The 18,888-nt window shown below is 38.4% G+C and overlaps 1 protein-coding gene across 3 annotated transcripts in view; it reads left to right on the forward strand.

Moving 5' to 3' along the window:
* LOC134510340 (protein PHTF2) overlaps positions 1–18,888 on the forward strand; it is a 138,279-nt gene that overhangs the window by 21,907 nt on the left and 97,484 nt on the right. For all 3 annotated transcript variants that reach the window (XR_010069569.1, XM_063323519.1, XM_063323516.1), the window contains exon 3: positions 7,021–7,664. Coding sequence is in view for 2 of the 3 variants with exons in the window: in XM_063323519.1 (XP_063179589.1) it covers positions 7,021–7,664 (644 nt within the window). In the remaining variant the exon portion in view is untranslated. The remainder of the gene's footprint in view (positions 1–7,020; positions 7,665–18,888) is intronic.

Genomic DNA, 18,888 nt, shown 5'->3' on the forward strand with positions numbered 1-18,888 from the left:
CTTTTTAACATCAGATCAAGGGGAAAGGTCCTGTAAATGACTATGGGCGCTGAGGGTTTTTCTCCCTGACCCTGACATTCCTCATTCTTGGAGTCGCAAAGTGGTTCTCTGACTCACCTCAACTGAAAGACTTTCTTTTTTATACAAGTGAAAATTATTACTTCTGTCTCATGTTTCTGAATCATGTAGTGGAAAAAGTTTTTTGTTTGTAGGTGTGTCAGTAGCTGTGCTTGTCTAAATGCATCTCAGAGCCCTTCAAAATGGCTACCGTCTTGGCTGAAATTAGATTCCAGCAGTTGCCTGTGTATGTATGTACACATCTTTATTGTGACTGCTGGTGAAGACTCTCCTAAACACTTGTCTTGAAGGTTTTGGGTGGTGAGTGTGTGCCTCAATAGTGACTACTTGAGAGGTGCAAGAGAGTTAGCTTTGCGTCAAGCACTGCGCCGCTGCTGCCAAATCTTGCTTAAAACAAAACTAGTTTGGATCTCTCAGTCTTACAGTATTTGTATCTGTATTTAGCCTTCTGGATTGCTTGCTTATATTTTCACCAAATTCTGTATCTCTTTTGTGAGGCAATGTGATTACTGCCCTAGGGAGACAGTTCTGGTGTCTGTTAGCCAAGTGTCAAAGCAGCACTATTGGGTTTGGAGGAAGCAACGCATTTTGCTTTAAAGTATTTTGATACAGGCAGCAGCAGAGTTACTGGATGAGTGTGTTTCTGCTCGTCTCTACAGCTAACACAAAAGAAGAATAAGATGAACGTACTTTGGGCATTGCTGATAGCAATTCCAGTATTTCAGCAAACTAATTCCTTTTACTATTGAAGTTTTGTCAACTTCTGAGCAGCTTTCAACACCTGCTTCAGAGTGGATCTTTGAAATTCAGCAAAGCAGAAGCCTTAAGCTAGAAATGTGCCCTCTCCTTGTTCTCTGAAATAGAATTCAAGCTTTGCTGAGAAATACTACTTCTAGAAATCCGTTTTCCATTTTGTGTCTGTATTCCTCAGGAAAACTTTGGCTATACGCTAAAATAATTGAACACAAATATTCTAAAGTTGAGTGTGTGTTGATGTCCAGGCAGGATTGGGAACAGGGACTGTACAGTGAGTGTGCGGGTGGTGCAGATGAAAGAAATTGTAGTCTGATCCATATTACAGTTAAATTACTAGAGCGTTATCTTTTAAAAAGTAAGCTGAGAAATTGTATAGCTTTAATATTAAATTTAAAGTTCAGGCTTTTTGGTTAGGAAACTTCCTATTTAGGTTTGCTAGGAACAGGGTCCTATTTCATATATGTGGTAAGCAAGTGTCTGTGGGTTTTGTTGTGTGGTTTTTGTTTGGGTTTTTTTTTCCCCTTTAAAAATTCAGCCTTGTGCTTGCTGTTCAGCGTGAACAGATGAAGGTGTGGTGGGCAGCGTAGCTAAGCAGATCAAGTGGTTTGCTGCCACTGAGGAGGGGTGGGTTCTGCTGCTCCTCTCTGCGGGCTATCGATGGTCTCCATACTCTAGTTTCTGTTTGACAGTGCTGTGACCCAATTCTGTTCATTTAATTTAGCAGCAAAGTGAGTAGTTTCTGCTGAGACATTAAGTTAAGTCAATTTACTGTGCAATCAGATGAGCATCAGTCAGTACCAGGAGTGGTGTAGGACTGTGTGCCAGGAGCAGTGGCAGAGGAGAGTGGGGAGTTGGACTCTACCCATGTCTGGCAATGAGATCTTAGATTGCTCAGCTGTGTCACGTATCCAACATTTGAAGGCCAAACAAATAATTATGAATTTGACACTTCTCCAGTCTTTCAGTATTCAGTTTAACATTATATAATATAAATATAATTTTCTCTATGAAATACAGTGCCTGAAGTATACAAAAATAATTTTTTCTAACTGTCATTTGCTGCCAGTCTGAAAATGAAGTAGAATTCTTGACAGAATTTGTCTTGTGTATGCAGTAGCATAAATCTGTGTGAATTTGAAACAGGCTCAAACCAACTAATCAGTTTTTGAAGTTGTTATCTTTCAGTTTCTGCTTAAAAGTGCTTTTAGAGAATTAAGTTTTACTCTTGTTGGTATGTAACTTTTAAAAAAGTCCTTGATTCTAGTAATGTTTTGTAAAAATCCTCTTTGGAATCCCCTTTCTCTTCTGAATTCCGTGTTTTAAGGCTTTTTTCCTCTCCAGTGGCATCAGTAGCTCACACCCTTGAAGAAGGGATTAATATTTTGTCTCCCAAGGATAGACAGCTCCCTGTTTTGATTTTTCTTTCTCTCTTCCCACTTGCAAGTAGATCTTCTGCTGTTTTACTGTTATATAGCCTTTTGTTCCTTCAGTGATCGTTGCTTTCTTGGTTTCCAGGTGTTTCAGAATTAAAAATGGCCTCAGTTCTATCCTTTTTGGTATATAGAGATCCAAGAAGTTCTGTGGAAGAGGAGACAGTTGCATTCAGAGATGAGAGGCTGCTAGCAAATATTTATTTGGTTCCAAATAGTGCGTGCCATTTTTGCACTTCTCATGATTTGGGAAAGCATATACTGATGAACTTAAATAATTGATATATGTGTAAATCCATAACCCTTGTGGTCTGTGATCAAAAGTAAAAACAGCCTGTATTATTAAAGTATATGTTTTTAAAGCTGAACAGAAAATTTATTTTCAAGCTGGAAGGAGGACTGTGTTGGATACCAGAAAAAGAATTATTTTTATCCTGTCGTTAAGAGCTTTTTTTCCCCTTCCGAAGGTTTCATGGAGATGGTGTGAAAACAAACACAGAGTGATAAATGTTCTTCACTTTAAAAATGTCTTGGTGTAATCCCTCTTAATAAGGTTTTGAGTGCTTATGTAGGTGCATACCGAGTTAACTCAAACATGTTCTTACAACCGTTTTTGCGTGCAAACCTTTTTGGATATGTTTATGTGAACTTCATGTAATTTTACACTCATTTATATTTCCTCTATCTGATGTTAATTGCGTGTTATGTTGTGATTTTTTGTTGTTTCTGTCTTAAAAGTACCACTGCTTTTGAGACCGTGGCTTTGCTCTTTTAAGTGCTGTTTACTGATGATTAGAACAGAATGGGCTATTTCAGTTGCAAGGGAGCTACAACGATCATCTAGTCCAACTGTCTGACCAATTCAGGGCTGACCAAAAGTTAAAACATGTTGTTAAGGGCGTTGTCCAAATGCCTCTTAAATGCTGGCAGGCTTGGGGCATCGACTGCCTTTCTAGGGAAGCCTGTTTTGTAGTTCAGTAGTTTTGTAGCATTAAAAGTGTTGGGTTTTGGTTATGTGTGTGTTTTTTCGTGTTGGGTGGGGTTTTTTTGGTGGTTTTTTTTTTTTTTTTTTTGCATAGGTGCATCTGTGAAATACATCGTGATGGATTAAAAAAACCAGCCACCACATATTACAGGAGGAGTCAAATTAAATTGATTGTTAGTAAAACTTCTTGGAAGATATAATCGAAGGCAGGGAATAGAACAGATTGAAAGGGGAAATCGGATGATCTTCCTTCTCGTACTGTAGCAATGGAAGTCAACAAATTTTGAGGTAGTTTTGCACAGATACAGGTTGATACCCATCTTTTATGTAAGTACTTTACATTTCAGTTAGTAATAATAGAATGTAATGTAATAGCTGTATGTCCAGCAGGGATGCATAGATGCTGTTCTTCAGTTGTCCTACAGTTTTCTTTGGTGGTAATAGACATGTTAAAAGTATGAAGAAGCAATTTGGGTCTTGCCATAGCAAATAGCTTCTTGCTTTAAACTCAGATGATGTTGTATTTGTTGCCTGTTATGTTACTGCTGATTGAACCCCAGTGAAGATAAATTTACATCCTTTCCCTGCTGTGCATGAAGTTCCAGATCTGAGTAACTAGTGCCTACAAAAATCTGAGCTCCATTTGAGAACAAGTGAAGGGGGTTTGGTAGGTAACCCCTGCTTCCCTGTGCCTCACCTTGATGCAGCATTCGGTGCTATAATTCCCAATTTTCTCTATTCAAACTAATGTAATATCTGGAAATGTTTGACTTCTTTATGATATCTGTCAGTATAACAATGAATTTTCATGTTTAGAGTGAAACAATTGTAAAATGGTAAGTTAAAGCATTTTTAAGAGTTTGAAACACCTGTAGACTCTTGGATGCTTTCTAGTTGTGTATTCCTGCAGTCAGGAGGAGGGGAAAAATTGTCTGTTCTGTAGTCCTTATTTTGAGGTTTGGATTGAGAGTTCTAAGCCTATAATATGGAACTTCGCACTGTCATAAACCATTTATTTGGTTTTATATCCCCCCTGAATGGAACGGGTGCCAGAATGACACCCAAGATTTTTGCCAGGTGATGACGTTTCACTGACGTTCCCTGGCACCCCCAATGAACTATTTTTAAGACTCCTGTAAGGTTGAGGTAGTTGGTTGCACACGTGTTGCTGTTCTTTCTGGTCTTTCTATGCCCACTAGATTTAAAGACTCTTGGCAGAAAGAAAATGTTAACAAAGAAGCGGTGAATATTGCATCTACCAGATGAAGCAGTCCTGTTGCAGAGGCTCATGCTGGTTTTACATTAAACTTAGCCTAATAAAAGGACAGATTTTCATGAGGATACTATGTCTTTGGGCAGTTGAACTTGGTTAGCTAAAAGTGAAATTGTGCTCATAGAGCATGCTATGTTAAATCTGATTTGGGGTGAAGGGAGTCTTTGTAGCTCTTAACTGCAGATGACACCAAGCTGAGTGGTGCAGTTGACACTCCTGTGGGACAGGGTGCTGTCCAGAGGGACCTGGACAAACTCGGGAAGTGAGCCCATGTGAACCGTATGAGGTTCAACAAGGCTAAGTGCAGGGTCCTGCACCTGAATTGGGGCAACCCCTGGTATTAATACAGGCTGGGAGATGAAGGGATTGAGAGCAGCCCTGTTGAGAAGGACTTAGGGGTACTGATGGATGAAAAGCTGGACGTGAGGCAGCAACGTGTGCTTGCAGCCCAGAAGGCCAGCTGCATCCTGGGCTATATCGAAAGAAGCGAGGCCAGCAGGTCGGGGGAGGTGATTCTGCCCCTCTACTTGGCTCTGGTGAGATCCCACCTGGAGTATTGTGTCCAGCTCTCAGCAGAGGAAAGACATGGGCCTGTTGGAACGGGTCCAGAGGAGGCCCATGAAGATGATCAGAGGGTTGGAGCACCTTTCTTGTGAGGACAGGCTGAGAGAGTTGGGGTTGTTCAGCCTGGGGAAGGCTCCAGGGAGACTTTCTTGCAGCCTTTCAGTAATTAAAGGGGGGCTACAGGAAAGATGGGGACAAACATTTTAGCAGGCCCTGTTGCAATAAGATGAGTGGTAATGATTTTAAATTAAAAGAGGGTAGATTCAGACTAGATAGAAGGAAGAAATTTTTTTATAATGAAGGTGGTGAAACGCTGGAACAGGTTGCCGAGAGAGGTGGTAGTTGTCCCATCCCTGGAAACATTCAAGGTCAGGTTGGTCGGGGCTCTGAGCAACCTGATGTAGTTGAAGATGACCCAGCTTGTTGCAGGGGAGGTTGGACTTTAAAGGTCCCTTCCAACCCAGACTACTCTATGATTCTATGAACTATGTGGATTAGGTTAAGAAATCCTAGAGCCCACTTCCTTGTTTGGGCTAAATAAAAAATGAGTGACCCTCAGGGCACTTCTGTCCCCCTACAAGATGAGAAAATAGAAGCTAGAGAGATAACTAGCTTGCCTGCCTCCACTTCAGAAATCCCAAAGGTATGTAGCTGCTGTCACAAACCTCAAGAGGTTCAGAGGCAAGTGTCTTTATTACTCGTTCTCCTTTCCAGTATCTGCACCTTCCATATCCAAACCTCTTAATTGCAAGAATGTATGATTCCACACACCAGCAGTTGTAATCTAGTTGTGATTTTTTTTTTTTAAGGACTCCTATGAGTTACTTGGACTGAGGATTGCGAGCTGAAAATAGTCAACTCCAGCATAGTAGTGTAGAGACTGCCTAACTTAACTCTTGCGAATTTGAGATTACTTAGAAATTGTTGATTTCATTGCAAGACTAAACTTCTAAACTTCTGTATCTGAACCTGCTGATCTTGACTCGCTTGTGAATATAATTTTCTGCTATAACGTGCCCAGTAATTTGATTTATCAAATCGTGAAACGATTTCAACTGCTAGGCTTTAGGGCAGCGTAGTGACAGAAGCTTTTTTGGGTACCGTGTTTATTACTTGCAAAAAAACCCCTAAAGCGTTTGAAGAAAAACACTTTTTAAAATGAAAGAGAATGTTTACCTTGGGAATCACTTGAATGCCTTATCCCCCAGTGAGTACTTTTGGCTTTAGGCCGTAGCAGTTTGTTTTCAGTTCAGCTTGCGTATTATGTAAACTTGAAAATAGTTTCTGTTTTGTGAGGGTTTGGTCATTGGTTGTTTGGAGTTTTTTGTTGTTGTTTGTTTTTGTTTGGGATTTTTGTTTGTTTGGTATAAATGATTTATTTTTGTTTCTAAGAAGTATGGGGTCAGTTTTTAGATGTTTCCACATGTATTTCTACAAAGTTTACTTAGTTCTGGAAGAATGACGGTGTAAAGCCATCTGGCAAGGTAGGTTCTGGCAGTGGCATCTTGTGAACAGCTTGCTGATGGTGGTTGATAGTCATTGGCCGTTTATAAACCCTTTGTTTGGCACCGTCTGTTGACAGCTGTCATATAATGTCTCTGAACTGTCTGGTATAGTAATTGCTGATGACCAGTTAAAGGGTATGATTAAGGATTGTGACTCATCATGAAAGCAGCCTTGGGAAACTTGTTTTTTTTTTTTTGTGATTTCCTACTCCACCCCCTTGCCCCCCCCCCAGTTTATTTGTCAGTCATAACGTGAACATGGCATATGTCTCTTACTACTTGTTTTCAGCAAGATACACATTGTGACCCTCTATATTGGTCTCTGGTCTTTGTGTGCCACAGTGATGGTTTTGTGAACTTTGAATCCTGATCTTTAAATACGTATCTTTATATGAAGATACTTAAGAGATCTTTTTTTCCTCTCAACAGGTGGGAAGGAGAAACCAAAAACCAATGCAGAAGAGCTACAGATTAAAAAAGTTAAGAAGAAAAAGAAAAAGAAACATAAAGAGAATGAGAAGAAGAAGCGTCCAAAAATGTACAGCAAATCCATTCAGACCATCTGCTCAGGATTGGTTTCTGATATTGAGGATCAGGAAGCCAAAGGCATCATAGATGATCATCTTAAGGATTTCAGTGGGAAAAATATGGATCCCAAGAAGGACTGTGAGTCCAAGATACCAGAGAACAGTGAGTTTCCATTTGTCTCGTTAAAGGAGCCACGGGTTCAAAATAAACTCAAAAGGTTGGACACATTGGAGTTCAAACAGCTGATTCATATTGAGCACCAGCCTAACGGAGGTGCATCAGTTATCCATGCCTACAGTAATGAACTCTCCCACTTATCTCCTGTGGAGATGGAGAGATTTGCAGAAGAGTTTGTGGGTCTGGTTTTTAGTGAAAATGAAAACTGTGCAGCTTACTATGTAATGGGTATTGTTCATGGGGCAGCTACTTATTTACCTGACTTTTTAGACTACTTTTCGTTTAATTTTCCCAATTCACCAGTGAAAATGGAGATTTTGGGAAAGAAAGATATAGAGACAACGACTATGTCAAATTTTCATGCTCAGGTAAGAGGTTATACATTTTACTTTCTAAAGTCATATAATGGTTTCAAATGACTGTGAATGGGTTTTTATAGAATATGGTTACTATTAGCTTGTGCTGTGTGAATGATGCAGGAGACTAGAAACAAGGGAATTCTTTAAGTAATAAGTTAGTTCTGCAATATTAAAGATAAGGAGCCTATTAACTGAGACAAAGTTGGATTTTGTGTGGGAGAGGAAGTGTTTGCATGCATGTGTGTCTGTAGGTCTCTTTGGATTTGCTTCTGTAGCTGAAGCTTAACCGTGAGTTTTGGAGGGTTAAAATGGTTTAGCTGCGGCTATCTGGGTGTCTGAATTGTAGTTTGACTGTATGAACTTCTTTGTAAAAACCTGCTATGGTTTAATGTGTTAGAACAATGTTATACATAAAACCTGTGTAGGGCAGAGTTAATTAGTTGCATTTGTAGTTTGAGGCTTCTAAATTCGTCCCTAAAGAGAACTTACGATGGTTAATGTAGATACTAATTTGATCCTTACCCCTTCGCATTTCCTCACAGGTAGTTGTATTCTCCTGAAAGCTGTTAAGTTGCATGGCAGAATGGCAGGCAGTTTTTGAATCTCCTTCTCTTTATTTTTTTTAAATTTTTATTTTCCAGAAAGACTGTCTGTATACTGTCTTAACAACAGCTATTGATTAAACATCACCTTTGCTATTTATTAACTTGCTGTAGAAGATACAGTACTGTTGCACATAAATTACTTATATTTCAGGTCTCTTAAGTCCAGGGAAAAAACATTTTTATCTTTCTTAGATTGCCACCTTGGTGATGCATGTAAAGCCCATACAGATACTCTGAAACAATTTATGAAGAAACTCAATTCTGTTTTTTGTTACATCAGCTTTAGCTCACAATTGCCTGTTTAACTCCCTATTTAGATGTTTTGTGGAACACCTTTAAACTATTTAGTCTTCACTTTTTAGACAATTATGAAGAGTTCAGTTGTAAGTTATACTGTCATCTTTTTGATGAAAACCATGCTTTTGTCGTCTTGGTTATATAAGCATTTGGATGGAATACTATTGCATTGTTGACAAATTTCAGGTGTTTGTTATCCTCAAGGATATGCAGAACTGAAGTGTTGCTGCAAGAGAATATTTGCAGTGCTGGTTAAGAAAACTTCCACTGCCATGGAATATGAATGTTCTATGAAATATATTAACTAATTTTTTTCAGTATGTAAGCTGAATCATAACTTTAACAGTAAAAATCGCAGAATATATTATGGGCAGCTACCCAGAACTGCCCTGTCTTAGGTCATTTTGTATAAAAAAGCTGTATCTGTCCTTGTAAGCATGTTCTTTAAGTCCAACCTATTGTCTTGGGCAGCATTAATGTAAGCATAGCTGTGTACTAGTATATGCCCTAAAGAAATAGTTAAGCCAAAATTTTATTTTTGTCAATTATTATGGAGTTATTTTACTGACAGGATGGATTAATTTGGTATTACGATGGTACCATCAATATCTGTACTTAAATTAGTCCTGTGGTCGTTGGTTTTAAGATTATAATTTCCCATTTTTCTGTAAGTGAAGGAGGAACAGAGAGAGAATGTAGTAGATGAAAGAAGCCAAACTGTATCACTACAGCATTCAAACGGTCAACTTTATAGGCGGTTTTCTAATCCGTATTTTACTTGGCTGGAGGTTTGGTTCTGGTATCTTCATTTATTTTCTCTGTTTTTCAGTTGGTGTTTATAGCATTTAATCACTTGTAAGAGTTTGCTTGACAGAAAATGCTTGGCTCCTTGTATTTTTGCTAATATGAAGAATTTAGTGTGTATAAATACTGTATACAGGCGAACACCAGACTTACACGTATCATCTTCTGTGCAGCGTCGCTATTTCCTGGAGTATTTCAGTCAGTGTCTTGGTTTTTTGTCTTATTCTGGCTGCTTATTTTGTCTTACTCAGGTGATCTGCTAGATTTGAAAGGTTGTTAGCTTAGTGTTCTCCTTTCTGACTGGGGCCAGTATCAAAGATGTCTAGGAAGGAGTATGAGAGTCTAGTAGCCATAGTGATCCTGTGTCAGAGTGCTCGTCTCCCAGGGATATGGCAGGAGCTTTTTGAATCCGAGAGTTGTACATTTTGTGGTTTTAGCCTTCGGCTGTGGGGTTTTTTTGTGTGTAAATTTCTGATTTGTTAGTTACCTCTCTTTTTCCATTTTCTACCTCTGTCTATCTTTATAAAAGGTACTAAATGATTGCATAATTTGCTATGTTTTGTGCAGATTGATTATATTCTCCTGCCTCGTTGAGTTCTAAAGGGATTCTAATGTGCGGTTGCAGTATATTTCAATGACACTTTAAATGTAGTTTTCAGTTCCTACGTTGGAAAAGCTCTGTGCTGCTCTATTCCCTGTTGTCCTGAGCTGCCTGAGTGATGTCCAGCAGATGTTGCGTAGTCTCAGTTGAGAGGCGATCGCTTGCTGATGTTTAAGTAGGAGCTTAGTTTTATCAAGTCTGCTTTGAGTACCTCTACCTTCCTTAGTCTTAAGACACTTCGGTATTGCTTTGCTAATCTTATCTAAAACACTGAAATGAGGCTCACTTTAGTACATGAGGTTTTTTTGCTTGATTTTGAGAACTCATTGTAGCACATGTAATCAGTCTATGACAAATGTAAATATTTTAAAAGATCTAAAAAAGTATTAAAAAAATAATCAAAATGACAGATGAGCTAAGCCTGAAATGGAAAGTATTATAGAGTATTTTATCAGAGTTTTTATTTCTCAAGTTGATTCTTTCAGTACTACTCAATAAGTTTCCACCTCCTGTTTTGCGGCAGATGAATTTTCTTGGTTTTAACTAATGCGTATTTTAAAGTCACTGAGCTCTATGGAAAGAGGCAGATTCCACAGTAAATTCTGTTGGCGAGATCAAAACTGTTGGAGTCTTCCTAAGTCTAATGGAAAGTCTGCATCTGAGTAATTTACTTAATTTTCACAATTGTAGAGTTGAAAATGAACTCCTCTCCACGTCCCATCATACATGTGTCAGACAGAAGTAATATAGTTTTCACTTATGATTAAAAGTGGGCAGAAGCTTTTGAGAGTAGTTAGAGCAGGCACAGGAGACTTTGTTTTGTAACTGGTTCTGTCTCATCAGAATTAGCTTTTAAATTTTGGGGGGCGGGGAATTGGGGAGTTTGTCATCACCTACCTTGGGCCTGGGTTTAAGTAGTCCTTAATTCTTAATTTTTTAGGTTAGTGGAACAGCTCTGTTTCTGTGAACTGTCTGTAAGGCTTATTCAGACTGTTTCTATAATTGGGCAAAATGGAATTAGTCTGGGCGTCCTTGTAGCCAGTAAGTCACTCTTTTTCAGGTGGTGGAAAACTGTCTGCTGTGTGTATATCCCTGGGCTCCATTGTTTGTGTAGGTAGCAACAGCTGCATCAGTTACCTGACAGCTGTGAATCTCACTTGTCAGGCTCCTCTGAAGATTTCAAAGAATGTAAATAATCAGCTTTTGCCACCTACTTGCAGCTTGCATCACTTCAGTTAAGCTATTTAGTGCTGGTGAGGCAAATGCCTCTAATACTTTGAAGACGTTACTGTGTCCTCATGCTGGCCAAGCCTAAATTCTTACTGCCTTGCTGAAACCCCAAAGTGCATGCTTTGTGTTTAACTGTAACAGTGCGTAGTGGATTGACTTTACTGTGCTTCAGTCTTCCCCCAGAGGCACCTTCTTAGCGCAGGTGAAGTTAAATGCTGAGCAATGCCAAACAATTCCTGTGCTTCAAGGCATGAGTGACTAATTTTTAAGCTCCATCTGACAAATGCTTGTCTGATGTGTTTGCTGGAGATCTCTAAGTGATTCCACACTTCCCAAAGCAATCCGTTGAACAGGCTTTTTTTCTTGTTTGTCTTAATCTTATTGGACTCCTGCCAGTCCTTTTATTCTGGTCTTCAGTGGACAAGGCAAACAGTTTATGTTTTTCTCTGTGTTTGAACATTGCTCAAGGGCTCTTCCCTGCCCCCTTCCCTACATGAAGTAATTTGAGTTATTTCAGTCTGCCATTACACGTTATACCCTTATTGGTCTTACTGCTCCCCCTCATGCTCTCTTCAGTCATCCTTATTTTTATTAAAATACAGTACTGAAAATGGATAGCGTCTGCCTGGTGTATTGTCAAATAATATGAGAAGATTGCATCAAGCATCTTGCACGTTATTGCTCTTCGTATCTATTCCTGCCTTTTCCAGAGCAGTTTGTGATCTGCTGTAGCAGCAGTTCCTGTTAAGCGAGTTACTTCTCTTTTCATGTTTATGCAGTTAAATTAATTATATATCTGAATGTAGTTCTTCGCTTTTATTCAAATTGAACTATATCCTGTGTACTCAGATCCCTTTTCCAGTTTTATCAAAGACCTTGTTGGTTTTTCTGTAGTAGGCTTGCAGCTTTGTTACCTGCAGGTTTAATAAGCACACCTTGTGTTCAAAGGAAAGATCCTTGCTGCGTGCCACAAAATTGGTCCTTTCATATTGACAGTTATGTGAACACAGACAAATTTAAAACTGCCCACCGTTTGCTGTTACTAGACCATGTTTCTGTAGTAGTTTTGGGAACATAATGCAAATGTCAAATGTCAAGGTGTGTACTGGTCCTCTGAAAAAAAGCCTATCCTGTCAAAGAAAGAAAGGTTAGTTTGGCTTGATTGGGGTTTTTTTGTTGTTTGTTTGTTTGTTTTTTTGACATGCCCATATCTGTTAGCTTTTACCATCTTATTTTCTGGGTGGGTCAGACAGGTGTATCCGCTAACTGCTTTTTCTGGAAATTGAAATTAAGCTAAATTGTCTCTAACTCTTCTCTGTCTTGCTTCTCTTGACACCTGTTTCTTTAAGATGGTATGTTTATCTTCTTCCAGCTTTGAAGATTCTGTTTTGTGCCTTGAGTTCTTGATGATTTATTAAAGCTTTGTTTCTTTTTAGCTTACTGCCTTCCTACTGCAGAGTATGTGAGGATACTCATCATTGGGCCTACTCAGTTTAGGAAAAGTCGCTTGTATTTTACGCTGCTCAGTGTGCAATGAGACAAATTGTCAGAGCCATCCAGCACATGTTGCTGCTAAAAGACAATGTCCTCCTTGCTGCTTTCCTCCCAGGTGTGTGTTCTCGTGCCAAGCTGTGATGCTTCTTGAACTGGTGAGCCAGTTCATTTTATTAATCCAGCAGAAAACCGATTCCCGAGTCATTGGTTTTATTTCTGAGTTAGCAAATTATATTAGTTTGCTATCACAGCAATAGCTCAAGGATGGGTGTGGGACTACACAATCAGCCCCATGCCATAGCAGCAGGCAGTTTGCTTCTTCATAGAAATATTTTTTGTTGTTTTTTTTTTACCAGTCTGAAGAAACTTATTCCATGTTGTGTATGTTAACTGTGAGGGACACTGGATATTCAGATAGTATAAAAAGTAACGTAAGTATTTTAGAGGAAGAAAGGCAATGGTAACAATAGTTCATGTTTGTGTTGTGACTTTTCTAATGAGCGGTTGTCCTGACTTGTTGAAGTTCTGTGCACAGAGCTTTTCATTCCAGTTCTCTTTTAGCACCTTTTAATATTATCTTCTCTTTGCCCTCCTCCTTGTTTAGCTCTTAAAAGTTTATCTTTTGCAGAGAGGTTTTTGCTGGTTACTTCTTTTCTAATTTGTGAAATCCTGCTTGAAAATACTCATTCTTCTAGTATTTGAGGAGAATTGCTGAAATATTTTTCTTTAAAGAAAATCTGAAATAATTGGTTAGTGTTTCATTTTCTTATCATTAAAAATTTGTACAGTGTCTCTTTCCATATATTGTGGTGTTTTCTTGTATTCTGGAGAGAATTCTTTATATTGGAACTATGTTTCTCTTCATTCGTGTTTCAGTAGCTTTCAGTAGAATTTTGCTTTCAATAGAATTCTCTCCTTGCTTTTAAGCAGTCTGAATGTTTCGTTAGTTATTAAAAAGTAGTAATGGTTTTTAGCAACTGCTTGCTGGTCTCTTTCTTTTTTTTTTTTTCTTTTTCATCCTTCTGGATGATGAAAAATTGAATTTTAGCTCTGTTAAACTGTATGTATTACCCAGTTCTTCTTCTATCAAATAATCTGTAAGACTGTGTAAGAGACTTTTTTGGTAGATGATGGCAGCCTATTGTCTTCTAAGCAAAAAGTTTTTTCACTTATTGAAGAACATTGAACAAAGAATCAGTTCACGTGGAATGACATTAAATAAGTATGTGTTGCAGATTTTCTGTTTTCCACTTAGAAAATAGTTACCTTTCCAGATTGCTTCTTGACAGTTTCAGCCAATAAATGAGAAATGACAGTCGTATGTTGCTCTTTTGGGTCAAATATTCTGTATTAAGAAAAAACAAACCTAAACAAAAGGCTAGAGGTTTGTACTGGCAGCTGGTACAGGATCTGAGACTGAGCCTTGTCATAGATCTTCCTGAGCTACAAGAGCGTAATAGCTGCTTTGCTTTCACAAGATCGTTTTCCATGAAGGTATCTAATTGATGCTAGTCTTAAAACATTATTTTTTTTTTTAATTCTTAATTAACTGCTTCACTGTTACTGTGGCACGGGAATTAAGAATAATATGTCATCTTGCTTTTAAAAATGTCTGTCCATCTGTCGCATTATTTGAGGAATTCAGCTGCAGGGTGGACCATGTGAAGTGATACCCCAAAACACCCACCCCACCAAAAAAACCGCCAAAACCAAAAAAAACACAAAAACCCCAACAAACCAAAAATAAAGTAGTATGAAGTACATACGGTTTAACAGTAAAAAAAAAAAAAAAAAAAAAAAAAAAAAAGTAACCAAGTAGACTTGCAAGTATTTTTAAACTCAGCAATTCTGATGAATATTTGTTGAGTGAAATTTTGATGATTCGGTATCAGTTCCTATTTGGAACTGAAAATATACATAAGCTTTTAAGGATTTGAAAAGAGTTGGCAAGGAGCAGAAAGCCTTTTGGGCTCTTTTTGAAAATGTACCAAATAAAAAAGAATGCTACATTGCCTCTTGATGACTATAGTGTTTGAGAGAACAGATTTAGAGGAGTAAACAGCAAATGTGAAGCTGGATGCTTTCGGTTCTAAAATACAAATGTGTAAGTCCATTGCTTGTGCACTTGGGTAGTGAAATGGAAACCCACTATTCCCTCTGATCTCCCAGCATATTTTTATGGTGATTTAATGTTTTTGGGGTTTTTTGTTGGTCTTTGGTGGAGCTTTCTTTGTGGGTTTCTTGAAATTATTTTGGGTTCGGTGGGTTTGGATTTTTTTGGTTTTGTTCTATGAGGATGGCTATTCCAGACTTCCTGGCTTTAAAGCTGAACAACTGAAACAAATTTAAACCTTTAAAATTCTCATAGGAGAATGTTAGAACTTCAGCTGAAAAAAGAAACAACAACAAACTGTACTATATTAAGAATAGGAATTCAGTTGTGACTTGCCCCAGTTTACATTTTTTTTTTTTAAATTAATTTTTTAAATGCTTGGTTTCTCTGGACTGTTCCTTCCAGTTTGTGGCTTTTTCAGGCAGAAAATGGAAACTTCTTTAACATACAGTGTCTAAAGTGTTTCCTATTTGTAGGATGAAAATGCTCAAATATATTGTTGTTGGTATTGTGTGTGTATATATATATTCAGATTTAGTCTTCAGTTTCTTTTAGACACCAAGACACTTATGCCAAATTATTTGCTTTTTAGAACTCCTTACTTAAAATCGAGCAAGTTACACTAAAAAAAATCAGTTGATGCCATACAAGTCACATGAGCAGATAATTCTCAAGTTTTACTAGTTCTGAATTCAGTGGTGTTTTTACTGTCATAATTTTCCATTACCTTGATTGAAGAGAATGACACTGCCTCCTTTTGTGTGTTTTTAGGGTACATACTTCAAATTTAAGCTACAAGAGAAGAAAGAAGTTAGGCTATGTCACATTTATTCAGTTACATATTTCTATCTATTTTACCAGTCCATTGTATCAAACTGCATTTAGTTGTTTGTTTTTTTTTTTTTTTTCTGTGTGTGTGTTGAGTCTTATCCTGTTGGCCACATGCTAGAAGAACTGCATATCATTGATTCCTTCTTTTACTCTGGATTTAGATTGTTCCAGCTATTTATTTGAGCAAATTTGTAACATTCTAAAAACACAGTCACAGTGTAACCTGTAAAACTGCATTCAGGAAGATTACCTTATAAAAGGTTAATAATTGACTTGTGGTCAGTACATGATTTAACGTATAGAATTCAATGGAGAAGTGCTGGTTTTAGTACATCAGCATTGTTTTTTGTGAGTTTAGAAATATATGGAGGAATCTTTTTCTCTTCCTACGAACAAACCACCAAAAGGATACTGACAGTAACAGGAAAGGAGAACGTTGCTGTTATCTAATATACCACAGATACTATTGATTTTATTGTTGCCTTTAAGGGGATTAATTTTACTTTTGCCATTGGTCAAACATCAATGGAAGGTTTTTAGTGTTTTCAACTGTTACTTAGTAGCAATCTGATTTTGGAGTGAGTGAAAATTAATTTTGTTTGTGAGGAGTGATCTTACCTTTTTATATATGTTTTTCTGTTTCTTTAGCCTAATCTAAGGTAGTGTCATTTAAATAGCAGCCCCTGACCTGTGCCTAGAGTTTAGGATTCTATAACCTAGTCCAGGGAAGAGATGAGATAGGGGTCACTCTTCACTGCCAACAGCTGCTGCCTCTTCCAGATTGTTCTTTCTGGGCAGGCGTTAGTCTTTAAAGGCCTATGTCTTTATTTAATTCTTAATTATGTAACTTTCTTAAAAAAAATATAAAATCCTTCAAGTAATTTGTGGATTAGAATCAGATCAGTTCCCTAAACTAGCTCCCTGTCCACCTTCAGAAGACCAAAGAAGGGAAAAAGATCAGATCTTCCCCTTTCATCACCAGCATGGATTTATTTTCTGTTTATACTTGGTCTGGATAGGTTAGAGCTAATTTTCTTCATAGCAGCCAATTATGGGGCTGCATTTTGAATTTGTGACTAAAACTGTTGACAACACACTGTTGTTTTGGCTATTGATGAGCACAGTATCAAGGCTTTCTCTTTTTATACCTGTTCTGGACCCCCTGGTGAGTAGGCTGGGGTGGGCAAAAAGTTGAGAGGGGACATGGCTGGGGCAGCTGAACCAAGTTGACTGCAGAGATATTCCACACCATGTAACATCATGCTCAGCAATAAAAAACTGAGGGGGCTGGGGCAGGTGTTAGTCTGGAAAGTAAGCTATTGCTCCGCCAGTGGCTGGGCACCGACCTGCTTGTGGGAGGTAGCGAGTGGTGGAAAACACCACTTGGTGTTTTTTCCTTTCTTCTTCACTCTTCTCTTTTCCTTGCTTATTAAACGGTCATTCTCTGGACCCATGCGTTTCCTTGCATTTTCTGTTCTCTCCCATGTCTCTCACCGTTGCGGGGGGGTGAGTGAGCAAGGGGCTGTTAAGGTACTTAGCTGCTGCCTGGGCTTAGCACACCGCAGAGTTCTTACACAGAATGAAATGTTTGAGTGTTTATTTGCAATGATATGATTCTGAATATGGTCCCAGAAGAAACCGCTCATCATTTTCAACTTTGACATTATCTTAGCATTATTTTTGGTATTTCACCTCTCCCAAGCTGGATCTTGAAAAGAAGTCTGTTGTACATGGTGAATGAGGGGAACATAACGGATCAGGAGAGCTAGGAGTGAATTGGGATGGACAAATAATGCTTAAAGTTGAGTTGATCTTTCAGTTCTAATTTTCAGTGATACTGTCTTTTTGGAAATCTGTAAGAATTTTCTCAATTGATCCACCTTAAGCAAGGATTATGAACACTTTGACTTTGTGTTTCACTGCCAGCACCCAATGGGTATATAAGCCAGAGAGGTGAGTTGATTGACTGAAAACTTCACAGCCTCTCCTAACTTCACTTCAGTTTGTAATTTTTGAGAAAATTGTAGAGTTTTCAGTTGGAGTAGTTCCACTGGTTTATCATATGCTATGTGAATCATAGAGTCATTTAGGTTGGAAAGACGTTTCAGATCAATGAGCCCAAGCATTAACCTAGCGCTGCCAAGTTGCCACTAAACCATTTCCTTAAGTGCCACATCTACACATCTTTTAAATACCGCCAGGGGTGGTGACTCAACCGCTTCCCCCAGCAGCCTGTTCCAATGCTTACGAACCCTTTCGGTGAAGAAATATTTCCTAATGTCCAATCTAAACCTCCTGTGCAACAATTTGAGGCCATTTCCTCTTGTCCTATCACTTGTTATATGGGAGAATGGTAGTGGTAGCAAAAGGAAGCAAGGAAAAAGGAAAACAAACAAACAAAAAACCAAAAAAGGTTCCCATTAATCAGGGGTGTGGATGAAAACAGCAGCTTAATTATCCTGGCCTGGAAGAGTGGAATACTAAGCTACTTATGCCAGTGGAAGAAACATCCTTTTGTGCGTTAGGTTTACCAGTAAGCTGTGAGTAACAGATTTATGACTATCTGTAGCTTCAGAAAGTGGTTTTAGGGTACTTTGGAATTGGTCTATCCAGTAAGCCAATAATGACAAGCAAGTGTCCCTTCCTTGTCCCAGTGCTTTAGTTGTGTGAGCTCCTGATGCTTTGTGCCAGTGCAGATACAGATGTGGACTGAACTGATGCAGATTCAGCAGAAAGTAATGTTTTCTGATGTATTATCACAAAATCACCAATTGTCAATGCAAAAAGAGTTACAGGAATGTGTGACTAAGGATTTGGGGAATATGGGAATACTATTTCCTAGCAATACTGCTCTTTTCAGTATGGCTGTGTTGGCTTGCCATTACGTTACCTCAGACATTTTGTAAACTGCTACTTTTAGTCAGTCCTCCCATTTCCTGGGTGTGTGTGATGACTGAGATGATCTGAAGAAGAGTATTGGGTTCTGCATTTCTGGAATGCATCTGGTTACATCAGTCTAGCTTCAAAGAAGGACACAGTATTGTTCCACGTTGCATGGTTTAGTCCTGTTTTCAGGAACTGCTGCTAATTTTCCTCTGCAATGCCATAATTACTAAGAATTTTAATTGTCTGTTTGGGTGAGTCCCATAGCTAAGCAGTACTTCATTAGCTGTTTTTCTTGCACCTTTTCTTCTTTTCTTGCTTCGGATGCAGAAGGTCTAGAGATGCAGTGCAAGAGTATGGTTTGTGCAGTAATCC

This window comes from Chroicocephalus ridibundus, chromosome 1, assembly GCF_963924245.1.
Source record: "Chroicocephalus ridibundus chromosome 1, bChrRid1.1, whole genome shotgun sequence".
NCBI lineage: Eukaryota > Metazoa > Chordata > Aves > Charadriiformes > Laridae > Chroicocephalus > Chroicocephalus ridibundus.